The sequence below is a fragment of the Podarcis filfolensis genome, assembly GCF_964270895.1.
Source record: "Podarcis filfolensis genome assembly, chromosome: 2".
NCBI lineage: Eukaryota > Metazoa > Chordata > Lepidosauria > Squamata > Lacertidae > Podarcis > Podarcis filfolensis.
This window is the reverse complement of record NC_139605.1, coordinates 63,527,036-63,547,176: the sequence shown is the minus strand read 5'-3', so window position 1 is coordinate 63,547,176 and position 20,141 is coordinate 63,527,036. Positions and strand designations below refer to the sequence as shown.

The 20,141-nt window shown below is 41.8% G+C and overlaps 1 protein-coding gene across 5 annotated transcripts in view; it reads right to left on the bottom strand.

The window, feature by feature from the left end:
- Positions 1-20,141, bottom strand: part of ADAMTS2 (ADAM metallopeptidase with thrombospondin type 1 motif 2) — a 338,043-nt gene that overhangs the window by 61,896 nt on the left and 256,006 nt on the right. For all 5 annotated transcript variants that reach the window (XM_083592179.1, XM_083592178.1, XM_083592176.1 and 2 more), the window contains 2 exons: positions 9,571-9,770; positions 527-610 (listed from right to left, as the gene is read on the bottom strand). In XM_083592179.1, coding sequence (XP_083448305.1) covers positions 527-610; positions 9,571-9,770 — 284 coding nt within the window. The remainder of the gene's footprint in view (positions 1-526; positions 611-9,570; positions 9,771-20,141) is intronic.

Genomic DNA, 20,141 nt, shown 5'->3' with positions numbered 1-20,141 from the left:
CAACCATATTGTTCCAGGCTTCCTACATATCTGACTCTGTGAGCGACTGACTTCCTTCCAATCCCTCCTTGAAACTCACCTTTTATATGAAGCCACTGGCACAAACCCCCCCTATAGTTTTGATATATATTTTTAAGAAATGAAGGGGAAAAGTCAACAAAATCTTCTTCCACAATAAAGACTAAATATTGCCTCGCCCCCCCCCACAAAAGTGCTACTAGAACTTTAATAAAAAAATAAATTGCCCAACAAGTTTCAGTGGAAATCTCTCTGAGGGGCATACGAATGCAATTTGCTGAGTCCCCCTGGTAAGGTAGCATCTCTCCGAAATGAGTGCTGCACTCTTTTCTCTCTCATTCTTTGCAGTGCCTCAAGATTCCTTCTTGTGTTTGATTAAATATGATTACTTTGCTACTAAACTCATTCACAAAAACAAGCAGTATAGGCCACAAGAGAATTGCAAGACATGGTTTAAAAAGATAAAATAGTGTAGGACATTTGAACTGATCATTTAAATTATACTTACTTTCCCGTGGCTCAGCATGATCATTCTCACCAGGACAACATTAATTTGGGCACCTAAGGACTCATCGTGATAGATTTCATTAACCTGCAAGAGGACATAAAAGCATTAATAATGATTCCATGATGACAATAGGACTGAAATAGCTTAAAACAGCATCCTTTAACCTTGGGTCTCCAGATGTTGTTGGATTACAACTTGCACCATCCCTCACCATTGGCTAAACATGATATTGTGGTCGACAAGCTTAAGAAACACTGCATGCCGGCGGGGGGGGGGGGGAGAGGTTTTTAAGAGACACATTTTTCTTTCAAGAAAGAAAGAATCCTTTTTAAAAATTGTGATTTCAGACATGCAACTTTGGAAGGCCTGCTGACTAAGGGATCAAATTGTCTTGGGCGGGGTGGGATATAAGATTGCAAGCGGAGAGCCCAAGTGGTAGAATTTCAAGCTCTTGCTTTGGCCAGAGCAATTGAAGTGTGCCAAGCTGCAGAAATGACACCAAAGGAAGTCGATTTGTTGGAAGGAAGGCATTCTGCTGTGCCTGGTAAACAGGATTATGCCTTCTATTAGCCATAGCAGAACACTAAGAGATATCCTTCCCAAGTTAAGTCTGCAGAGTGCCTACACGACAACAACAGATGGGTCTATGGAAACAAACGTCAAAAAATGAAACACTTTATTAGAGTCTGCAAACCAAATCAGAGTAGTAAGAATAATGTGCAGAGAAGGTTGCAGGAAGAAGGAGACCCGCATTCGTGCACTGCAGCAATCCACATCAGCAAAGGACTAGAATCTTTTGTTGCAGACAAAAATGGCAGCTCAGTGAATTTTGAACTGGGCACTGGATCACAAACAAATGTGCATTCCTGAAAGTGTGTGCTGGGCTGGAGAGACCAGGGTTTGAATAGCAGCCATGAAACTTACTGGGCGACCGTGGGCAGCTGCCCTCTCCCAGGTTAACCTTCCACACATGATTTAAATGAGATAACCATTTGGGGTTCTTGGAGGAAGGGCAGGATCCACAAGCAAGTAAAGGGCAGAATACTTAGATATAAGCTGATTTAAGGCTGGTGCATACTGCCCTGCTCATGGTATTTGGGGATAAGGGTGGAGCATAGTGTTATCTGGTGGGCCTCCTTCTCTACCAGTGTGTGCTGAAGAGCCTACCTGGTAGCTATGACAGCACACTGAGCAGCTATGAAAGGCTGGGGCTCATCACAATTTAAATTTCCCACAATGCCTTAGAATGATGCATTGCTAGGGGCATTGTGGGAAATTTAAATTGTGATCAGACCCAGCAGCTTAGAGTGACAGGCTAGGGAAAAAAATGAAGGGGGCCAAGATGGGACCAGCCAAAGTGGAAGAGTCACGGCATGTGCCCATTGGTTACACACGCAAGGGCCAACCAGATAGGATGGCACCATAGCTCAGTGGTAGAACATGCATGCTAAAGGTTTCTGGCACCTTCAGGAACAAACGACCAGATGGCAACTGCTGTGAAGGAGCTGATGCCAGCCAGAGTACAGAACACTAGGCTAGATGGACAGAGTGACTGACTCTAAGAGAGCTTATTATGTTCCACTTTCATTGGCAGCTTGAGGAAAGGCAGAGGGTAGAAACTGGATAGCAATTGTACTCTGTACAACAGAAACAGTCTGGCATTGCATATACAAATCTGCTCATAAAGTATCAAGAGGCTGGATTACCTTAAATTTCTATGACCGTATAGTAAATGTTCCAAATTTATAGCCAATGTTCCAAAATCTAAGTTATCTGCTTCTGAACAAAGTTTTTAGAAATTCCACAAAACAGATGTCCTGGCAAAGCAAGCTTTTTAACATCGGAGGGATCTTTGTCTCCTCTTTGACAGTAATGTTGGCTTTAGAAAGGTCACAAACTTTCTGCTGGCTTCATGACCGGTTTATATTTTGTTGAGTTCCTCCCTCGAGCTTTTGGCCTTCTCAACTTTTGCCTACAAGCTACAGTACAAAAATGTTCTGAAAACCTGCACTAAGTGCATAAACAGTTTTCACCAGCCTTACATTAACACTGCAGTCTCACGATCACGTCATGTGTTTACAGCACAATGACCCAATAATCTGTGCAGTAACTTCTTACATTGTGAATATAAATTGGGGACAAACCGAGGAGGAGACCCAAAATTCATCAGTTATCTAAATTCTGTCTTCTACTGCCTTGTTATTCCTCCACACTAGTGGTTTGAATGTCAGACTAGGGCTGAGGAGACCCGGGTTCAAATCCCCTCTTGGCCAAGAAGCTCATTGGGTGACCTTGGCCAGTTGCTATCTCTCAGCCTAACCTGTGAAGATAAAGAGAGAAGAATCCATTTTATACTGTCTTGACCTCCTTGGAGAAAAGGCGGAATACAAATTAACAAGTAAAAATAAATTTTATGGGTTTCACGCAACCAAAGGAGTATGCTGGGGGGGGGGTTGTGGAATGGGATAATTGGGATGAGGGAAAGCACTATAAACATTTTAGGGTCTAATGTTGCACAGCTGAGGTGGGGGGGGGGTGTGAGACAGTGGCAGAGGCTGGCACTACTGCTGACATATAGAGACCGAAATTGGGTAAGAACATTACCCAACTTTAACTTTTTTGATGAAGAGCTTTTAAGCCTGCTGCAGGTTGTTTTCTCCACATAACTGCAGAGCTTCTAAAAAGGGGAGGGGTGCTCATTTTCCAGCTAGGAAACTGGCGCATATACCTGTGTCCGGACAATTGCCCACAAGAGCTATTTAAAACAGCCCACCTCCAATGCACAGCCCAAGATAACAAGCATGGGTGACACGTGCAGATGCAGGCAATGCTAAACATTACAAATAGCATCTCATCATCTGGGGAATTGAAGTAGTGCATTGCAGTAGCTATGAAGGCACCATCATGGGATGCATGTTCGAAAAAGATGAATAAGCAAATAAGAGGGAGAGCGCTTAGGGAGGTGAAGCCGAACTGCATGACTCCGGACACTTTTGCAAAGGCTGCAGCTTCGGTTACTTACAGGGGTGACAGGGCAGAATTGGAAGGCCCTTCAATAGCTGCTACTCCAGCAGCTGTGGCACAAGTCTCTGCTCCTGTCACACGAGTTGAAGCAGGGGAAAGGATCAGGCTTTTAGCCCACAGCAGTGAAGGCTGCAGAGGGGGCACCATCCAGATGTTGTTGAACTCCAGCTTCCAGCAGCCATGGCAATGGAAGACACAGTGTTGGAGTTCATCAGGGCAGGGCACCATGTTGGCTCCTTCCACCTTAGAATCTGCTGGACTAATTGCAGCATGAGCCTCTGCCTGATGGTGTGGTCCTGTGGAAGGTCCTGTTCACACCGGAGACTGCTTGGGTGGTAGAGGGCAGGGCAGGTGCAGCTCCCTCCCCCACCAGGCTATTGCCTACTGAATGCATGAACTGGGCTTCTTCTCTAAGGTGCTTTAGGATTTTAAAAGAGACAGGAGAACACCACCCCCTAAGCCTACGCTATCAGAATTCAAGCCACTTTCACAACTGGGACCACAGTACAGTGGAAGATCATTGGCTCTGCATACAGAAGGTCTTATGTTCAATTCCAGACATCTCCAGGGAGGACAGGAAATGTCCCTTGCCTGAAACCCTGGAGAGATGCTGCCAGTCAGTGTAGAAAATACTGAGCTACATGGACCAGTGGTCTGACTCAGTATAAGGCAGCTTGCCATCTTGCAACCATGATTCTGCTTACAAAAAAACAAAAACCATTCAAGTGTAGCACTCATAAGATTCTTTTCCACAGCTGAGCTTAGATTTACTTTATGAGTTTTCTTGAAATTGTCAGTTAGGCAGGGAAAAGTGACATTTCTGCCCTTTGTACCACCTGGGACCTACTGTTCTCTTTCAACCTGCTGCATTTAAATCATCCAGAGAAAGCATCGCTCTCACACCTAGTAGCTCACACTGACATATCAAAGGCAAAACCTGAACTGGAAAATTGCCAGCAAGGAACTCTGTTTCATGATATATTTATTAGCTTCTCATCTCCATATCCAAATCCAGAGGGTCCTCAAGTTGTTGATGGCCTTCATGGCATGACCCTTCATGGTATGCAGGTGTGACTCTGCTCTCTGCGAGATGTGAGAGGACCTTGACATCACACTGAGCACTCGGAGCACGTTCATGGGCTACGCAAAGTCAGAGATGCTACCCCACTCTCTAGCCCCAAGCTCAGGAGAAGGGGACCTCACCAAAGCTGTTGAGGGGTGAGGAAAGAGATCCTCATCATGGCAAGTGTGACAAGTGAATTTATGGACCTCTGTGACATCCAGTTCCTAACATTTCCCCCCAGCCTTCTAATATGCTCAAGAAACAAGAACTCAGACACAGGCAGTTGATCAGTGTCAAGGAACAGGGACTGTTCCACCCAATTTTGTTCCCAAGTACACTCTTTTCTGCTTTCCCAACTCCTGACTAAGGGACACTATTACAGTGAGACAAAATGGCGCTCTTCACCATGGCACTGGGCGGCCCAGTCCTCGCTGATTTTGCCAAGGGTGGGAGGGGAGCAGAGCTTCCAGAGGTGCACTACAGTGCCTGAGGTGCCATGAAGTCTAATGAGCATGTGCCCTCCTTGTCATATAACAATGAATGTTTGGATCATTTCAAAGGTAAGCAAGCTGAAGTTTCAAGATGGGATCCAAACGATCCCTTTGAATACTCATGAAACACAGCGTTCATCCAGCCATAGCTGATGCACAGCACTGGCAGCATGGAAGTGAGCAGCCACTTTGAACTCAAGAAGAAAGATGGCAAGAGTGGTCAGAGGCAGGCCATTCAGAATCCCGGACAGATCCGAGGGAGGAGACCTGTTCTGACAATTGGTTAGGTACTGGTTTCCGGTTCCTATCTGCCTTAATGGAGGCAGCCGCCACAACATTGTGTGGATTGAAGGCAGAGAAAAACAAGAATGACAGAGGGTAAATCATTCTTGGAAAAACCTCACAGGGAAGGGAAGAACGGGCTTCACTCGCAGTCTGTCTTGGTACCTGGCTCTCGCTCCGGCATAGAACGCAGGGGGCAGGGAGGCGCTGAGCGTAAAAGCGCTTTGCCTGCCGAAAACCCTCCTACACTGCCATTAAGAAGCAGAGGTTCTCCTGTTAACTGGATTTTTAATTGGCTTTAAAGTCAGGCACGCTTCGAGAGAAGATGTCATCACAACTGTGGAATTACACACCTGCACTGATTTGAGGTTTGGAACTGAGAAAAAGATTCTATTGGGTGGGGGTGGATGGCGGAGAGGGGAATCTCCAGTTTCCTGTTTACTTTGTGTTTCTTTATTAATGATTCGGTAACTCTCTCCAGACGCAAAATTTTAAAGATACAAATGAGGTTGGATTGCAGTACGGAATAAAACTTGTGATTGAAAGAACATTTTGGTTTAAAGAAATGGGGGGAGAGCTCTAATGCTTGAATGGATCTTGGAAAATTAGAGCAGATACCATCTCTACCCCCCTTAAAAACATCATAGAAGAGATACAACGTAAGTGGACTTTGGCCAAAATGCAGTCATAAAGATGAAAAGAATTTGGAGCCGTGGACAAGGAAGGCATGGAGACTTTGATGGTGATTCATTAAAATGAAAGTACTCCAAGATCCCCTGTGGCGGAAGGTGGATCCCTCTTTCTCGGGCTACGTACATTTCTAGATGTTGACTGAGTAGTGAGAAAGAGTGGAGTGTGTTGTTGTCCAGAAACAGCAAGCGAGATGAGAGCACGGTGGGAGGGAGCTAATGAGGTATTCTGAGAATTCTTCAGGATCGTAGCCCCACCCCAGCTATGCTGAGAGACAACGGCAATCGGAGGAATTTCAAGAACTGGACAGCAGACAAAAGCCAAGGACTTTATAATAGGACATTTTCAGACTAACACACACAGAGAAAAGGAAAATAATTAGAGCACCTCATTTGAAATCTTATGGAAAGTTAGATATGGTTTTAACACAAATAGTAATCACTAAAAATGCAGCTGTTATCCTAATGATTAATATACCAATTGAAATGTAATTAGATGTTAATAAAAAATATGAACCCAGCAATGTAAGAACTGGAGAAAAAACAGTGATCAAGGGGTGCAGGAAACCACTTTGATTAAATTGCATAAATTTGGAAATAACTGGAATTATTTTGATATTAATTGAAATATGTATAATTAGCAAAACTGTGGTAATATTGAATAATTATTGGAAAAATAATAATAAAATATTATAAAAAAGACAATTAGTACCTAAAGAATTGTGTTTTTTATAATAAATATACTGTAACTCAGCCAGCCTACTCCATTTAGGTCTCACCTCCTTGCTAGGAAATGGAAATCCTTAAAGGGGCAGCCCTATGGACTACAATCTGGTCCCCTGTCACCTCTCCGATATCTCCACTTGGGCTGAACAGGGTTGAGAGCCCATGAGGCACTTTGGGGCAATGATACTGGCCTGCTGATGAGGTCGATCTTAGGAGCCATTGTCACTGGGGTGTGTGGGTCTCAGGCCCTCTCTACAATATCTATATATATACAGTTTCTTAACATTTCCTCTACATTTTCCTCAATGGATTATGCTGGAAAGCTCAGTGACAAGCGGAATAAATATATTTCAAAGCTACAAATCTTATAATTTCTTACAATCACTATATCTCTTAAAATAGATTTAAGTGACATGAAAAATAAAAAAGGTTCCATTTCAAAATCTGTTTTTGTGTGTTTGCCACATAACTGCTAGGTTGCTCTGCTTTCCTTTGACTTGAAAATGTAGAAAACCATCTGTTTCATCTGCACACATTATTTTAAGCCATGGACAAAAATAAATCCCTCCCTACATAATTGACTGATATTGACTTTTTAACCTTGAATTATTGGAATATGTTTGCATTATGTCCACCAGGTCACATGTATGAATATGCTGACCTTTACTGCCTTGCCAGCTCTCTCCATTTCTAAGCAATGAATTCAGGTATTTCCAAGGACATTATCAAAGATGCCTCCCTAAATTTCATCCCAGCATTTTGAAGTCAAGACTAAAGGCGGCGAAAGCTCTTGCTGTCTGGGAATGTCCTGCAGCTGCACTCTTCCCAAAGAGTGTATTTCAGCTGGTACAGGGCTGGTGCTCAGCAGCCATTTCAGAGTTTTTGAATCACCATGAGCTTATATGAACTGTTTGATGAATTTGGGGTTGCATTTTTTTTCTTTATATGCTCCTGTGTTTTTGACATCATTATAGCAATTGTAACATTTCTTAATTTTTAAAGCTGCTGTTATTGTGAGTTGCTTTGAGCTCAGCATTTGTCATTGGAAAAATAGAATACAAACATCAAATCAAATCAACTGCAGTCAAATACAAAGGCAAATTATAAAGGTGCAAAATATGTTGCCTCTGTCTGTCACTCTGACTCCAGGATTTGTCAGTCAACGGATTAGATAGATCAGTACCCACCGTACCTTGATAGCAAATTGAGGAGGAATGTTTCTCATGTACGGAGTGAGAAACTGGCTTAAGGCTGTCTTATTGCAGTCAGAACAATAGGGAATTGACCACAGCAACTGGAGTTTTGACAGATTAATCCAGGCAAAGCAATACACAGTGGTGTATTTTCTACACAGTGGGGTAGGAGGAAAAAATTAAATTCAGAGCGTGAACAGGCAATACTCAGTTCTTTATTTGAGAATGAAAGATAGTGGTTCTATTGTTAACTGATGAAAAAAACAACTTTACGAAATAAATGATGGAGCAGGTGGCAACCCATAAAGAGTTACAGATGCTCCTCTCTATAACCTTATTGCTCCTATTTCCCTCCTGTGGTTTCTCTCTTTGCCTTCTGATCTTGTTTTATGTTCCATCCCTGCTGTGTAGACACGCAGAGTCATTCTCTCATATACATAGTCCCCTTCAGTCTCAATAGAGTCAATGTTGTAGCCACATCAGCTAAATAGGTTTCCGTCAACTACCTGCTTTGTTTTAATAATAATAATGTAGCATGAATGAGATTGCTTGTGGAATGGAATCAGAGAATTGTAGAGTTGGAAGAGACCTCGAGGGTCATCTAGTCCAGCACCCCCCCCCTCACCATGCAGGAATATGCAGCTGGCCCATATGGGGATCAAACTCACGATCTTGGCATAATCAGCACCACACTCTAGCTAACTGAGCCACCGTCAATGGCAAACAAGTTCTAATTTGGTTGGGGTAGACTGTGTGGCATCAAATTCTGATACAAACTGGCCTGAACCAATTTTCCTGGCCTAAGGTACAGGTGTCCTTCCAATCTCACACTTCTCTATGCAAGCAAAGCAGCTTGTTCCATTGAAGTAAATGGTGACATGAGAGCTCTGTGAGCAAAGAAGAATGTCAAGGGGCAATCAGCTTAAAATGCCTGCACGCTTACAAGATAATTTCCACAGCTAATTACCAAGCTATATCCTAAGAAGTGAAAACACACTAGCAATCTATCTGTATGCATGTTTGCTCAGCAGTAACTGAGTCCCGTGAAAATTTCTCCTATGTAAGCGCATAATAGGGTTGCAGCCTGAATAAATTACAGTACAGACACATACTAAATGTAGCAGTCAAATGTCAAATACCATTTCCATTCCTAACAACTACTTTTTGGCAACACTGTTAAACTAGTCAAAATTATTTGGTACAAATTTTTGCATGAGAGAAATTCTCTTAAAAATAGTGAATAGCTAGACCTACACTGCTACACTGAACACTTAAGGCAGGGGTGGGAAATCAGGGGCCCTCAGCCTGTTTCATCTGGCCCCAGTTTCTCATACACCACAGAGTTTGGTTGCCAGATGGGGGGGGGGGAGTGAGAGGAAGGTGATGTGGCTGCACATCCTGTCCACTTTTTCCTCTGGCTCCACCCACCATCCACTGCAGTCCTTGATTGAATTTTTCCAGTGAATCCACGTCCCTTCCTAGGAATAAGGGCTCCTTAGCTTGAAGTATTTATTTTGATAAGAGACAGCAATAGCTACATGCAAGACCTGTTCTTAAACATTAGTAAATTACTCACTATGTTCATCAGCGTCAGAAGATACTTCTGAACGTGTTCTTTCCCATGGAATTGTACAACAGAGTCATCAACACCTAGAAGCACTTCAATGTTGTAATCGTCATCCGTCGCATGCCTTGGGTATCTCCTCCTCCTCCTGGAGGTGCTAATTTCATCTTGCAAGAGGTTCACCATGCTGTCTAGATTGCTTAGGTCAGCCGCTGAAAGAAACGAAAAGCTGTTAATTTTAAAAAGTGCCACATTTTATTTCTCAATTATTATTTTTAATCATAAAGACGAGAAATTCCCATTATAGTTCCTCTCTTACAGTATGATCGCATCTTGAATGGGGGTTACTTTCTTGAGGTAGCACCCTTGGAACTGTCCCCATGTGAGCATCCTCACTTTCCAAGCAAGGCAGAGAGTTTTTAAGCTCTCCATCTTGCCCACAATTAATTTGCAGAATTTCAGTCACGTAAGGTTGAAATCACGCAAGTTAATTGCATGCAAGGTGCAATCACACCGTGTAAGTTTGGGACAATTTTGTTAAAGTTCCATTGGATAAACGTGGATTTATGCAGCTAAGGTAAGAAGAGAATTTGATGTAAGATCTCAAATCTGGTAAACAGAGGCATCCAAAACGTTTATGGATTAGAAGTATGGTGTGGGGTCAAATTTGCAGGCTACAGATATTTAAAGAAATAAATAAAAAGCCAGAATAGATGAAGGATGCCTGACACCCTTTCATGAAAGGGGCAACTTTAATGGATACTGCCCTGTGTATGTACACATAGACCCAGACAGACTATTGTATCAGTGAGACTTGAGGAATACTGAGAATTGGAAATATATATGAGCCATTATACTAACAAATGCAGTGCCATCTCTGTGTTGTTCTAAAATCAGCTTATCGACAGATGTGAGGAATACAGGGAGGGAGGAGATGAATGGCATGACTAAGAAAATGCAATCGGCATTATAGGGATTTTGTGGGATAATTCACGTAACTACAATATCAATATAAAAACAAGCAAAGGTGATCACACATTTTTGCTTATACTTTCCTCTACCTCTTGATATTCTAGTGATGTGAATATTGATGTTCTGGAGATATGAATGATTAGAAACAGGTGGTGCCCGCACAGCCGTAAAAGTTATCCCAGCCAAATCAAGAATTGGAAGGAAAGAAGCACTGAAGAGTAAGACTCTAAATATGTAAGTCGAATAATTCTTTTGATCATGCAAGCATGAAATATAAACATTCAAATAACCAAGATAATAACTGATAAGATGAGGGCTTCAATTCCAAAGTTCGTTAAAATGAGATTTTATATTTTGTCTAACAGAAGCAAATGATTTTATGCAGATACCTTGCTATATGATTGTTACAAATGCTTATAAACTTGATTTGTATTCATTCTATTATGTGATTTTAAAATCATTTTATCTTTTTTCTGCAAAAGCCATAAAAAGATGAACTCTACAATTAGTAACATGAAAACTATTAATAAATTAATCTATGCAATTTTTTAATCCTTTGACCTCAAGATAAAATATATGAAGGAAGCTCTGATTACATTACTGTACTTGGTCCTGAGGATTCCTTTGCTGCTATGCAGTGGTCAATATCTAAAATCTACATTAGATACACCCAACATCTTGCCCACACCGTCTTCAGCAGTAAATCTCTATGTTAAATAACCTTCCTCTGAAAACATGTGAAAGGATGAGTGTTTTTTTTGAGAACAGAGGGACTTGTGGAAAGAGGCACTGGGCAGAGGGCAAAACTCATGTCCCACAGAAGTTTTGCTGGTCCATTTGTTGAGGAATGACTTATGACTAATGACATCAGGGTTTGTTTATTTATTTTGTGGATAAAATTAACACACAGCACATTCTAAAAGAACAAAGTTTTCTAAAGGATTGTGACACCTGATCTGTAGGTGCATGATTCTTAAGACTCAGCTCCAAGGTCAGAGATGAACCCACTTGGGATGGGTTTGGGTGGGCGGAAAGGGGCAGGGGAAAGGTTCTCAATTCCTCTTTGGTTCTCTGCTTAAAATGGCTTCCCTGCTGCTTGGTGGGAAGCCATGGTCAAAACCCATCATTTGCATTCCCCCTTTAATACAGCCCAACTGCAGATTTCATTCCCCGCCCCGCCCGGCTACACAGCAATAACCACTAGCCTGCTAGTCATTGTCTGCACATGTCTAATTCCACTCTCTTCCCTGCTAATTATAATTTTGCTCCGTCATTCCTCCTCACCTTTTCCTTATTTTGTATCTAAATGTCCTCTACTTGTCTTTTATCTTGCTAGCTGCATTTCCCTCTAAGCCACGTAAGCCTCTTCATAATTCATAAATCCTCTTTTCACAGTACAGGTTGCACTTGGAACCTTATGCTGCATATCATGCATAAGGAAATTGGACAAATCCCGGAAGCCGAACTGAGCTGCAAGTGAGGTGCTGTGAGGTGAAAGCCTACTGGGCTAAACATTATACATACATACATACATACATACATACATACAGTAAGCCCACAACTTACGCACATTTAACTTGTGAACATTCAGCTTTATGCACTTCTCCCTAAAATAAAATAAAACTAAAAAGTGGGTGGGCATTCTACGTGGGGGTTACTTTCTGGGGATCTCACCTAAAGTCAAAATTGTATAGTCAAAACACATTGGGTGCAATGGTGGTTGGGACTGTCAAAGCCTTTTTTCCTGAATGCCCAATTTTTACTTTAGGCGAGATCCCCAGAAAGTAACCCCCATGTAAGTTGTGGACTTACTGTAATCATGTCTGGACAAAACGCTACCATATTCAGGCCTGATTCAGAAAATAAGGGTAAAAGAATGACTGAAAAGATGTGTTTGGGTGTTAATGACGCACATAGTACTGCTTTTCCTGCACAACATTCCAGTTTCTATGGATGTGAAAAACCTCTACCTGGGACCTTGGAGAGATGTTGCCACTCAGATAATGTCTGAAAAATATTGGGATGGATGGACAGCGGCCTAAGACTGCAATCCTGGCTGTGGGACTTGGCAGAGCAATGCAGCCAGCACTACCAGGGTGATGGTGCTACAGGGAAAACATCCGTTTGTTGCATTAGCTCCCAGGCTGTCACAGCAAAGAGTTGCTGTCATAGGATGGTAGCAGGGACAGTAAAGGAGCCTGTGATGCTCAACCTGCCCACCCTCAAATTTCAGAGGTTTTTGCAGGCAGTCACCAGCAGGGATGCCATGGGTGGAAGCTTCCACCTGCTTTTTGTGCATGTGTACTGGGGTGCTCACCCAGCAATGGGCAGTTCTGCTCCATGCAAAGCCCCTCCAACACAGCAGATCGCTCTGCATCCTGGTATAAAGCAGCACCCTGTGTTAAATAATAATAATAATTTATACCCCACCCATCTGGCTGGGTTTCCCTAGCCACTCTGGGTGGCTCCCAACAGAATATTAAAAACGCATTAAAACTTCAAACATTAAAAACTTCCCTAAACAGGGCTGCCTTCAGATGTCTTCTAAATGTCATATAGTTGTTTATTTCCTTGACATCTGCTGGGAGGGCATTCTACAGGGCGGGCTCCACTACCAAGAAGGCCCTCTGCCTGGTTCCCTGTAACTTGGCTTCTCACAGCGAGGGAACCACCTGAAGGCCCTCAGAGCTGGACCTCAGTGTCCGGGTAGAACGATGGGGGTGGAGACGCTCCTTCAGGTATACTGGACCGATGCAGTTTAGGGCTTTAAAGGTCAGCACCAACACTTTGAATTGTGTTCGGAAACGTACTGGGAGCCAATGTAGGTCCACAATTGATCCACAATTCCAAAATGGATTGTGTCTGTAAGTTTAACTCACAAACAATACCTGGTTCCTTTTATCTCCCTTTTATTAATTGTTTGTTTGTTTTTAAATCACAACATGAAAAAGCAAGATTTCATCAGGCCAGCAACCTACGCTAATGGTGTTTCACATTGTGGTTTAGTGAATGTTATAGTTCTTCAATGAGAAAAGGTCGACAATACTGGAGAAACGTCCCTGAGATGTAGTTTGGCTGCTAACACTGTTGCCATGAGAGAACTTTGGCCATGTTCTATGGTGCATACTCATTGGGCGCTGGCAAGAGCAGCAGGACCAGAATGCAGACTTTCTGTGCTGTAGCAGGGGAAGATCTGTAGAGGATGTAAGAATGCTTCCTGCCATTACTATGGAATCTTTAGAGCTCAAGAATGAACTTGCATTAAAGAAAAATAGTGTACACCAGCAGCAGAGTGCATGAATGGCACCAAGGATCACACGAGCATGTGGTGACGGCAAATAGTATAAGTGGAAATGCAGTTTTCCAAAGCCCCACCCCATCACCTCTTATTTAAAGTCAAAACGGGTTTCATTATAATCGAAACATAACAATTAAAATAGGAATGCATATGGAATTTGCTTTATACTCTCATCCTTCCATAAAATTAATACTTAATTTTACCTGGAATCACAGTAGTATTTGAAATAATTAGCTACTTTGCACAGTGGAGAATTACTCATCATGGAAGTAGAAACATATGATTAAGTGAAAATTGCATAAAAGTGGGATTTCCCACATCCTCCATCAGATTCTACACAAACTATGAATTTATTGCCATTCTCATCTTATTATCCAAAAGGGGTCTTTTTTTGCGAATCCAGTTTTTGTATCATTTTCATAAGGTGAACACGTTCAGGACTATTTTCATTAACCTCTGCCAATGAGACACTTGAATGCTTAGTCCATTCTCCAAAAAACATTATTAAATTACAGGGAATTAGCACATTTAATGATGGTGATAGGTGACCCTTTGGCATTCTGAGTGACATCCCTAACAATCTCATTTGCAATTTAAGGAGAATGAAATGCCAAGGCTCAGAACAAGACTTGAATTACAACAGGCTAATGTGAAACATTAAGCCTTTTATCTGTGAAGCATTCATTTTTCAGAAAAAAGGGAAACTACAATTCATTACTTGTAAAACAAGTAAGCAATTTTAAAAATCCTTCAATAAAAAAAAATAACAGGAAAAAAATCTACTTTATGGGAAAAAATGCTACAAGAAAGCTTATTAAACATACGGTAGCTTTTTGGGGGACAACTGTTTTTGAATACAAATTGTTTATATTATTAGATTTATTTATGTATTTAGGTTACCTTGTACTTGAGACATGGAAGTCACTCAACCATTATTTATGTTTTATTTGTATTTCAAAAGATTAATAATACCTTGAAGAGGAAAGGTTTGGTGAAGTGTTAGAAGATGAAACCGTTCACCAATATTATGTCTATAGATAAAAAATTTCATTTAAAAGTAATTTGAAATGTATGATAGAACCATGACTAATTATTAACATTACTCATTCTTTAAATTTCATTCATACATTATGCTATATCTGTTGACACCCACAGGGCTAAAAAGAAAGCTCCCACTTTTTTCTGCCCCATTTGTGGGCACCAAAATGTGTGGGGCTTCAGTGATTTCTCAGAGGAAATTTCAGAAGTGAGGAATGAACTTAACTCTGGCCACACTGACCCCCTCTCAGTAGCCACCATTTTGTTCCTCTCTGTTGCCCCTGTGAGCAATGAAATGGCCTCCCGTAGTGTCATTCACAGGGGCACTATGGACAAAACAAAATGGTGGCTGTCACCTAGAGGCTGCCAAGAGCTGCGCGATGTGGTCAAGATCAGCTCTGCTGCCAACACCAGCTCCGCAAAGGCAGCTGGAGAAATACAAGAGCGGCAAGTGAATTTTGTCTCTCCTTTCATTCCTCCAGCACTCCAAAACAGGCTGAAAAATACTGAACTTATTACTGATGCTTAGCTCACCACAAGTATGTTTGTAGCATTAGATCTCAAAGTGCAGGGGGTATCTCCAAAAAATTGAAAATATGTGGGGACACATGTCAGGGAGCCACACTTCGTTTGTGGTTCCCAGGTATACTTTATCCACCATGTGCACCTCACCTTATTGTCCCTAGTTAGCTAAAAAAGCAAGTAAGGGGAATGGTTGCATTTAAACAAATTTGTTATTAAAATGTCATATTTTGCAAAGAGTTAAGATGGAGAGTACCAAATGTTGCCAAAACCTTTTATGCAAAAAACCCCCAAAACCTATAGACGTCCAAAGCAAACGAGGGATATTTGGAGCTTTTGAAGCCAGATGGATATAAATATGGCTTTGTTCTCTTGTGCTGTGTGGGTGTGACACTGATCCGGACCTCAGGGCAACAGCTGAGAAGTGAGGCTTTCATAATGCAGCAGCACATATTATGCGAGTGTGTCATAGAAACAAGAAAGGGGTAAATAATGTCTTGATACGTGAACCATGTGGAATAAGCATTGAAGAGCAGAAAGAAAAGGAGGGGGGCGAGAAATGGGAAGGTGGCAGATGAACAAAACACCATCTGAATAAGTAAAGGTTCAGACCAGGCTTGGAAAAGCAGTATTAAGAAAGTAAAAAAGAAAAGAAAAGCCCTGCTGGATCAGGCCAAAGATCCACCTGGTCTGCCATTCTGTTTCCACAGTGGCCAACAAGGTGCCTATGGGGAGCCCCAAAGAAGGACCTGAGTGCAACAGCACTCTCCCCAAATGTGACTCTCAGCAACTGCTATTCAGATACATATCACACTACCTCAGGTGCTGGAGGCACTACACAGTCACTGATAAGTCTAATCCCCCTTTACAGCTGTCCAATTTGATGGCCAACATTGCATCTTGTGTGCGGGAATTTCACAGTTTGCCTATGCAATGGGTGAAGGGGTATTTCCTTTTGTCTACCCTCAGTCTTCCAACACTCAGCTTGACTGGAGGGTTCTATTTTTTTTTTTATAATATTTTTATTTTTCCATATAAACACAATACAACAAACATAAACATACAAAAACAAAAACAAAACAAAAAACATGTATCATTTCATATCCTAATTTCATATCCTATCTTCCCCGACTTCCTCATGCCTCCCCTTTCTGTATTCCAAATTCTTGTCGATTGTTCAGCAAATCTTCCCTTATTTTAATTTAAATTTAGACTATTCTTCCTTATTCTCCTTGTCTTAACCATTACTAATAGTAACCATTTACTTTCCAGTCCAACATCATTCTAACTTTCATTAACTTTGTAATATTTCTTTAAATAGTCCTTGAATTTTTTCCATTCTTCTTGCGCTGCTTCTCTTCCCTGGTTTCGGATTCTGCTCGTCATTTCTGCCAAGCCCATATAGTCTATCACCTTCATCTGCCATTCTTCCAGTGTGGGTAGTTCTTGCGTCTTCCAGTACTTCGCAATGAGTATTCTAGCTGCTGTTGTAGCATACATAAAGAAAGTTATATCCGTCTTTAACACCCCTTGGCCGACAATACCCAAGAGAAAGGCCTCTGGTTTCTTGGGGAAAGTATATTTAAATACCTTTTTAAGTTCATTATAGATCATTTCCCAGAATGCCTTAATCTTCGGGCAAGTCCACCAAAGATGAAAAAATGTACCTTCAGTTTCTTTACATTTCCAACATTTATTATCAGGCACATGGTAAATCTTTGCAAGCTTGACTGGGGTTATGTACCACCTATATATCATTTTCATAATGTTTTCTCTTAGGGCATTACATGCCGTAAATTTCATCCCGGTGGTCCACAACTTTTCCCAATCAGCAAACAAAATATTATGACCAATGTCCTGAGCCCATTTGATCATAGCTGATTTAACCGTTTCATCTTCTGTATTCCATTTCAGCAGCAAATTGTACATTTTTGACAAGTTCTTAGTACTGGGTTCTAACAGTTCTATCTCCAATTTTGATTTTTCCACCTGGAAGCCAATTTTACTGTCCAGTTTAAACGCTTCATTTATTTGATGGTAGTGAAACCAGTCTCTCACCTTCCCTTTTAATTTCTCAAAACTCTGCAATCTCAATTTGTCCCCTTCCTTTTCCAGAATTTCCCAGTATCTTGGCCACTTGGACTCCATATTTAACTTTTTAACTGCCTTAGCTTCCATTGGCGACAGCCACCTTGGAGTTTTATTTTCCAGCAAGTCTTTATATCTGACCCAGACATTTAATAGTGCTTTTCTGACAATATGATTTTTGAAACTTTTATGTGCTTTAACCTTGTCATACCACAAATATGCATGCCACCCAAAAATGTTATTAAAACCTTCCAAATCCAAAATGTCTGTATTTTCAAGAAGTAGCCATTCTTTCAGCCAGCAGAAAGCTGCCGCTTCATAGTAAAGTTTAAAGTCTGGCAGGGCAAACCCCCCTCTTTCCTTTGAATCCGTTAATATCTTAAATTTAATTCTGGGCTTTTTGCCCTGCCAGACAAATTTAGATATGTCTTTTTGCCACCTCTTGAAACAATCCATTTTATCTTGACTGGAGGGTTCTAGTATTTTGGAAGAAGAAGAACAGCTATCCACCTTCCCCATAAAATGCATGATCTTATGCACCTCTATCATGCTCCCCTGCTCGTGTTTTTTTGAAGCTAAAAAGCTCCAAATCCAAACAGGATTTGCTTGGGTTCAGTTCTTTTTCCTGTAGATATCATTTTGCCAAATTACTCTCTCTCACACAAATGTGCACCTCAATTTCCCCCTTTTTATAGTGCCATCACAAGCTTCCAATTAGGTCACATCATATTTTTTTCTACCGTCCTTCAAAAAATTAGCTATGTAATCACTGGATTGAAAGTTTAGTTTTCACTGGTCATCTTACATATCCCCTTCATTTCACCAGCTATGCATAAAATCACTACCTCTCTTATTACGCCTCCCAAACATCAACACATTGCTTAAATTTATGCAGTTTAAGCACTTCAAAATACCACTAACCCAAAATCTTACAAATGTTTTCCTTACAATTAACACTAATGCTGCTTTTTAACAAAATAACATGTTTAGGAAATCTAGACTGCTGTATCGTTGAGCTGGTAATTTGATATTGAAAAATGGTTAAAAGACCACTCAGCTTGGAATGCTACAGCTTGAACTTGCAGGCATGGCCAAACTTGGCCCTCCAGCTGTTTTGGGACTACACTCCCCATCATCCCTGACCACTGGTCCTGTTAGCTAGGGATGATGGGAGTTGTAATCCCAAAACAGCTGGAGGGCCAAGTTTGGCCATGCCCCTGAAGGATAAAATGGGAGTATCAAGGAATAAGCCCAGAACATACCAGCAAGTCAGTAAGTGACAGCACATAGAATCATAGAATCATAGAGTTGGAAGAGACCACAAGGGCCATCAAGTCCAACCCCCTGCCAAGCAGGAAACACCATCAGAGCACTCCTGACATATGGTTGTCAAGCCTCTGCTTAAAGACCTCCAAAGAAGGAGACTCCACCACACTCCTTGGCAGCAAATTCCACTGTCGAACAGCTCTTACTGTCAGGAAGTTCCTCCTAATGTTTAGGTGGAATCTTCTTTCTTGTAGTTTGGATCCATTGCTCCGTGTCCGCTTCTCTGGAGCAGCAGAAAACAACCTTTCTCCCTCCTCTATGTGACATCCTTTTATATATTTGAACATGGCTATCATATCACCCCTTAACCTCCTCTTCTCCAGGCTAAACATGCCCAGCTCCCTTAGCCGTTCCTCATAAGGCATCGTTTCCAGGCCTTTGTCCATTTTGGTTGCCCTCCTCTGGACACGTTCCAGTTTGTCCATGTCCTTCTTGAACTGTGGTGCCCAGAACTGGACACAGTACTCCAGGTGAGGTCTGACCAGAGCAGAATACAGTGGCACTATTACTTCCCTTGATCTAGATGCTATACTCCTATTGATGCAGCCCAGAATTGCATTGGCTTTTTTAGCTGCCGCATCACACTGTTGGCTCATGTCAAGTTTGTGGTCCACCAAGACTCCTAGATCCTTTTCACATGTACTGCTCTCAAGCCAGGTGTCACCCATCTTGTATTTGTGCCTCTCATTTTTTTTGCCCAAGTGCAATACTTTACATTTCTCCCTGTTAAAATTCATCTTGTTTGTTTTGGCCCAGTTCTCTAATCTGTCAAGGTCGTTTTGAAGTGTGATCCTGTCCTCTGGGGTGTTAGCCACCCCTCCCAGTTTGGTGTCATCTGCAAATTTGATCAGGATGCCCTTGAGTCCATCATCCAAGTCGCTGATAAAGATGTTGAATAAGACCAGGCCCAAGACAGAACCCTGTGGCACCCCACTAGTCACTCTTCTCCAGGATGAAGAGGAACCATTGATGAGCACCCGCCAGGGATGGGGGGGGAGAATTCAATTCAGTTTGCCTTTAAAGGGGAATGTAGCTATTTTACACAACCTTGGCACCTCCAGATCAGGGTGGGGGAAATTCCTGCCTTCAACTCTGCCTGTCAGTGTAGACAACACTAAGATAGATGGATCAATGGTCTGACTCAATATAAGGTAGCTTCTTACATTCTTATAGAAGCAAGCACAGCCAGGCACTCTCTTCTCAGCCATATGCAGAGCTGGCTGACCACATGCAGCTTAACAAGTCCAGTTATGAATTCACTATTTTGGGTCCTGTGCTTGGCCTCTTTCCCTGGCCTTGGGCAGAGCCTGAGGATGAGGAGAAAGCAACTAGCTAAGAT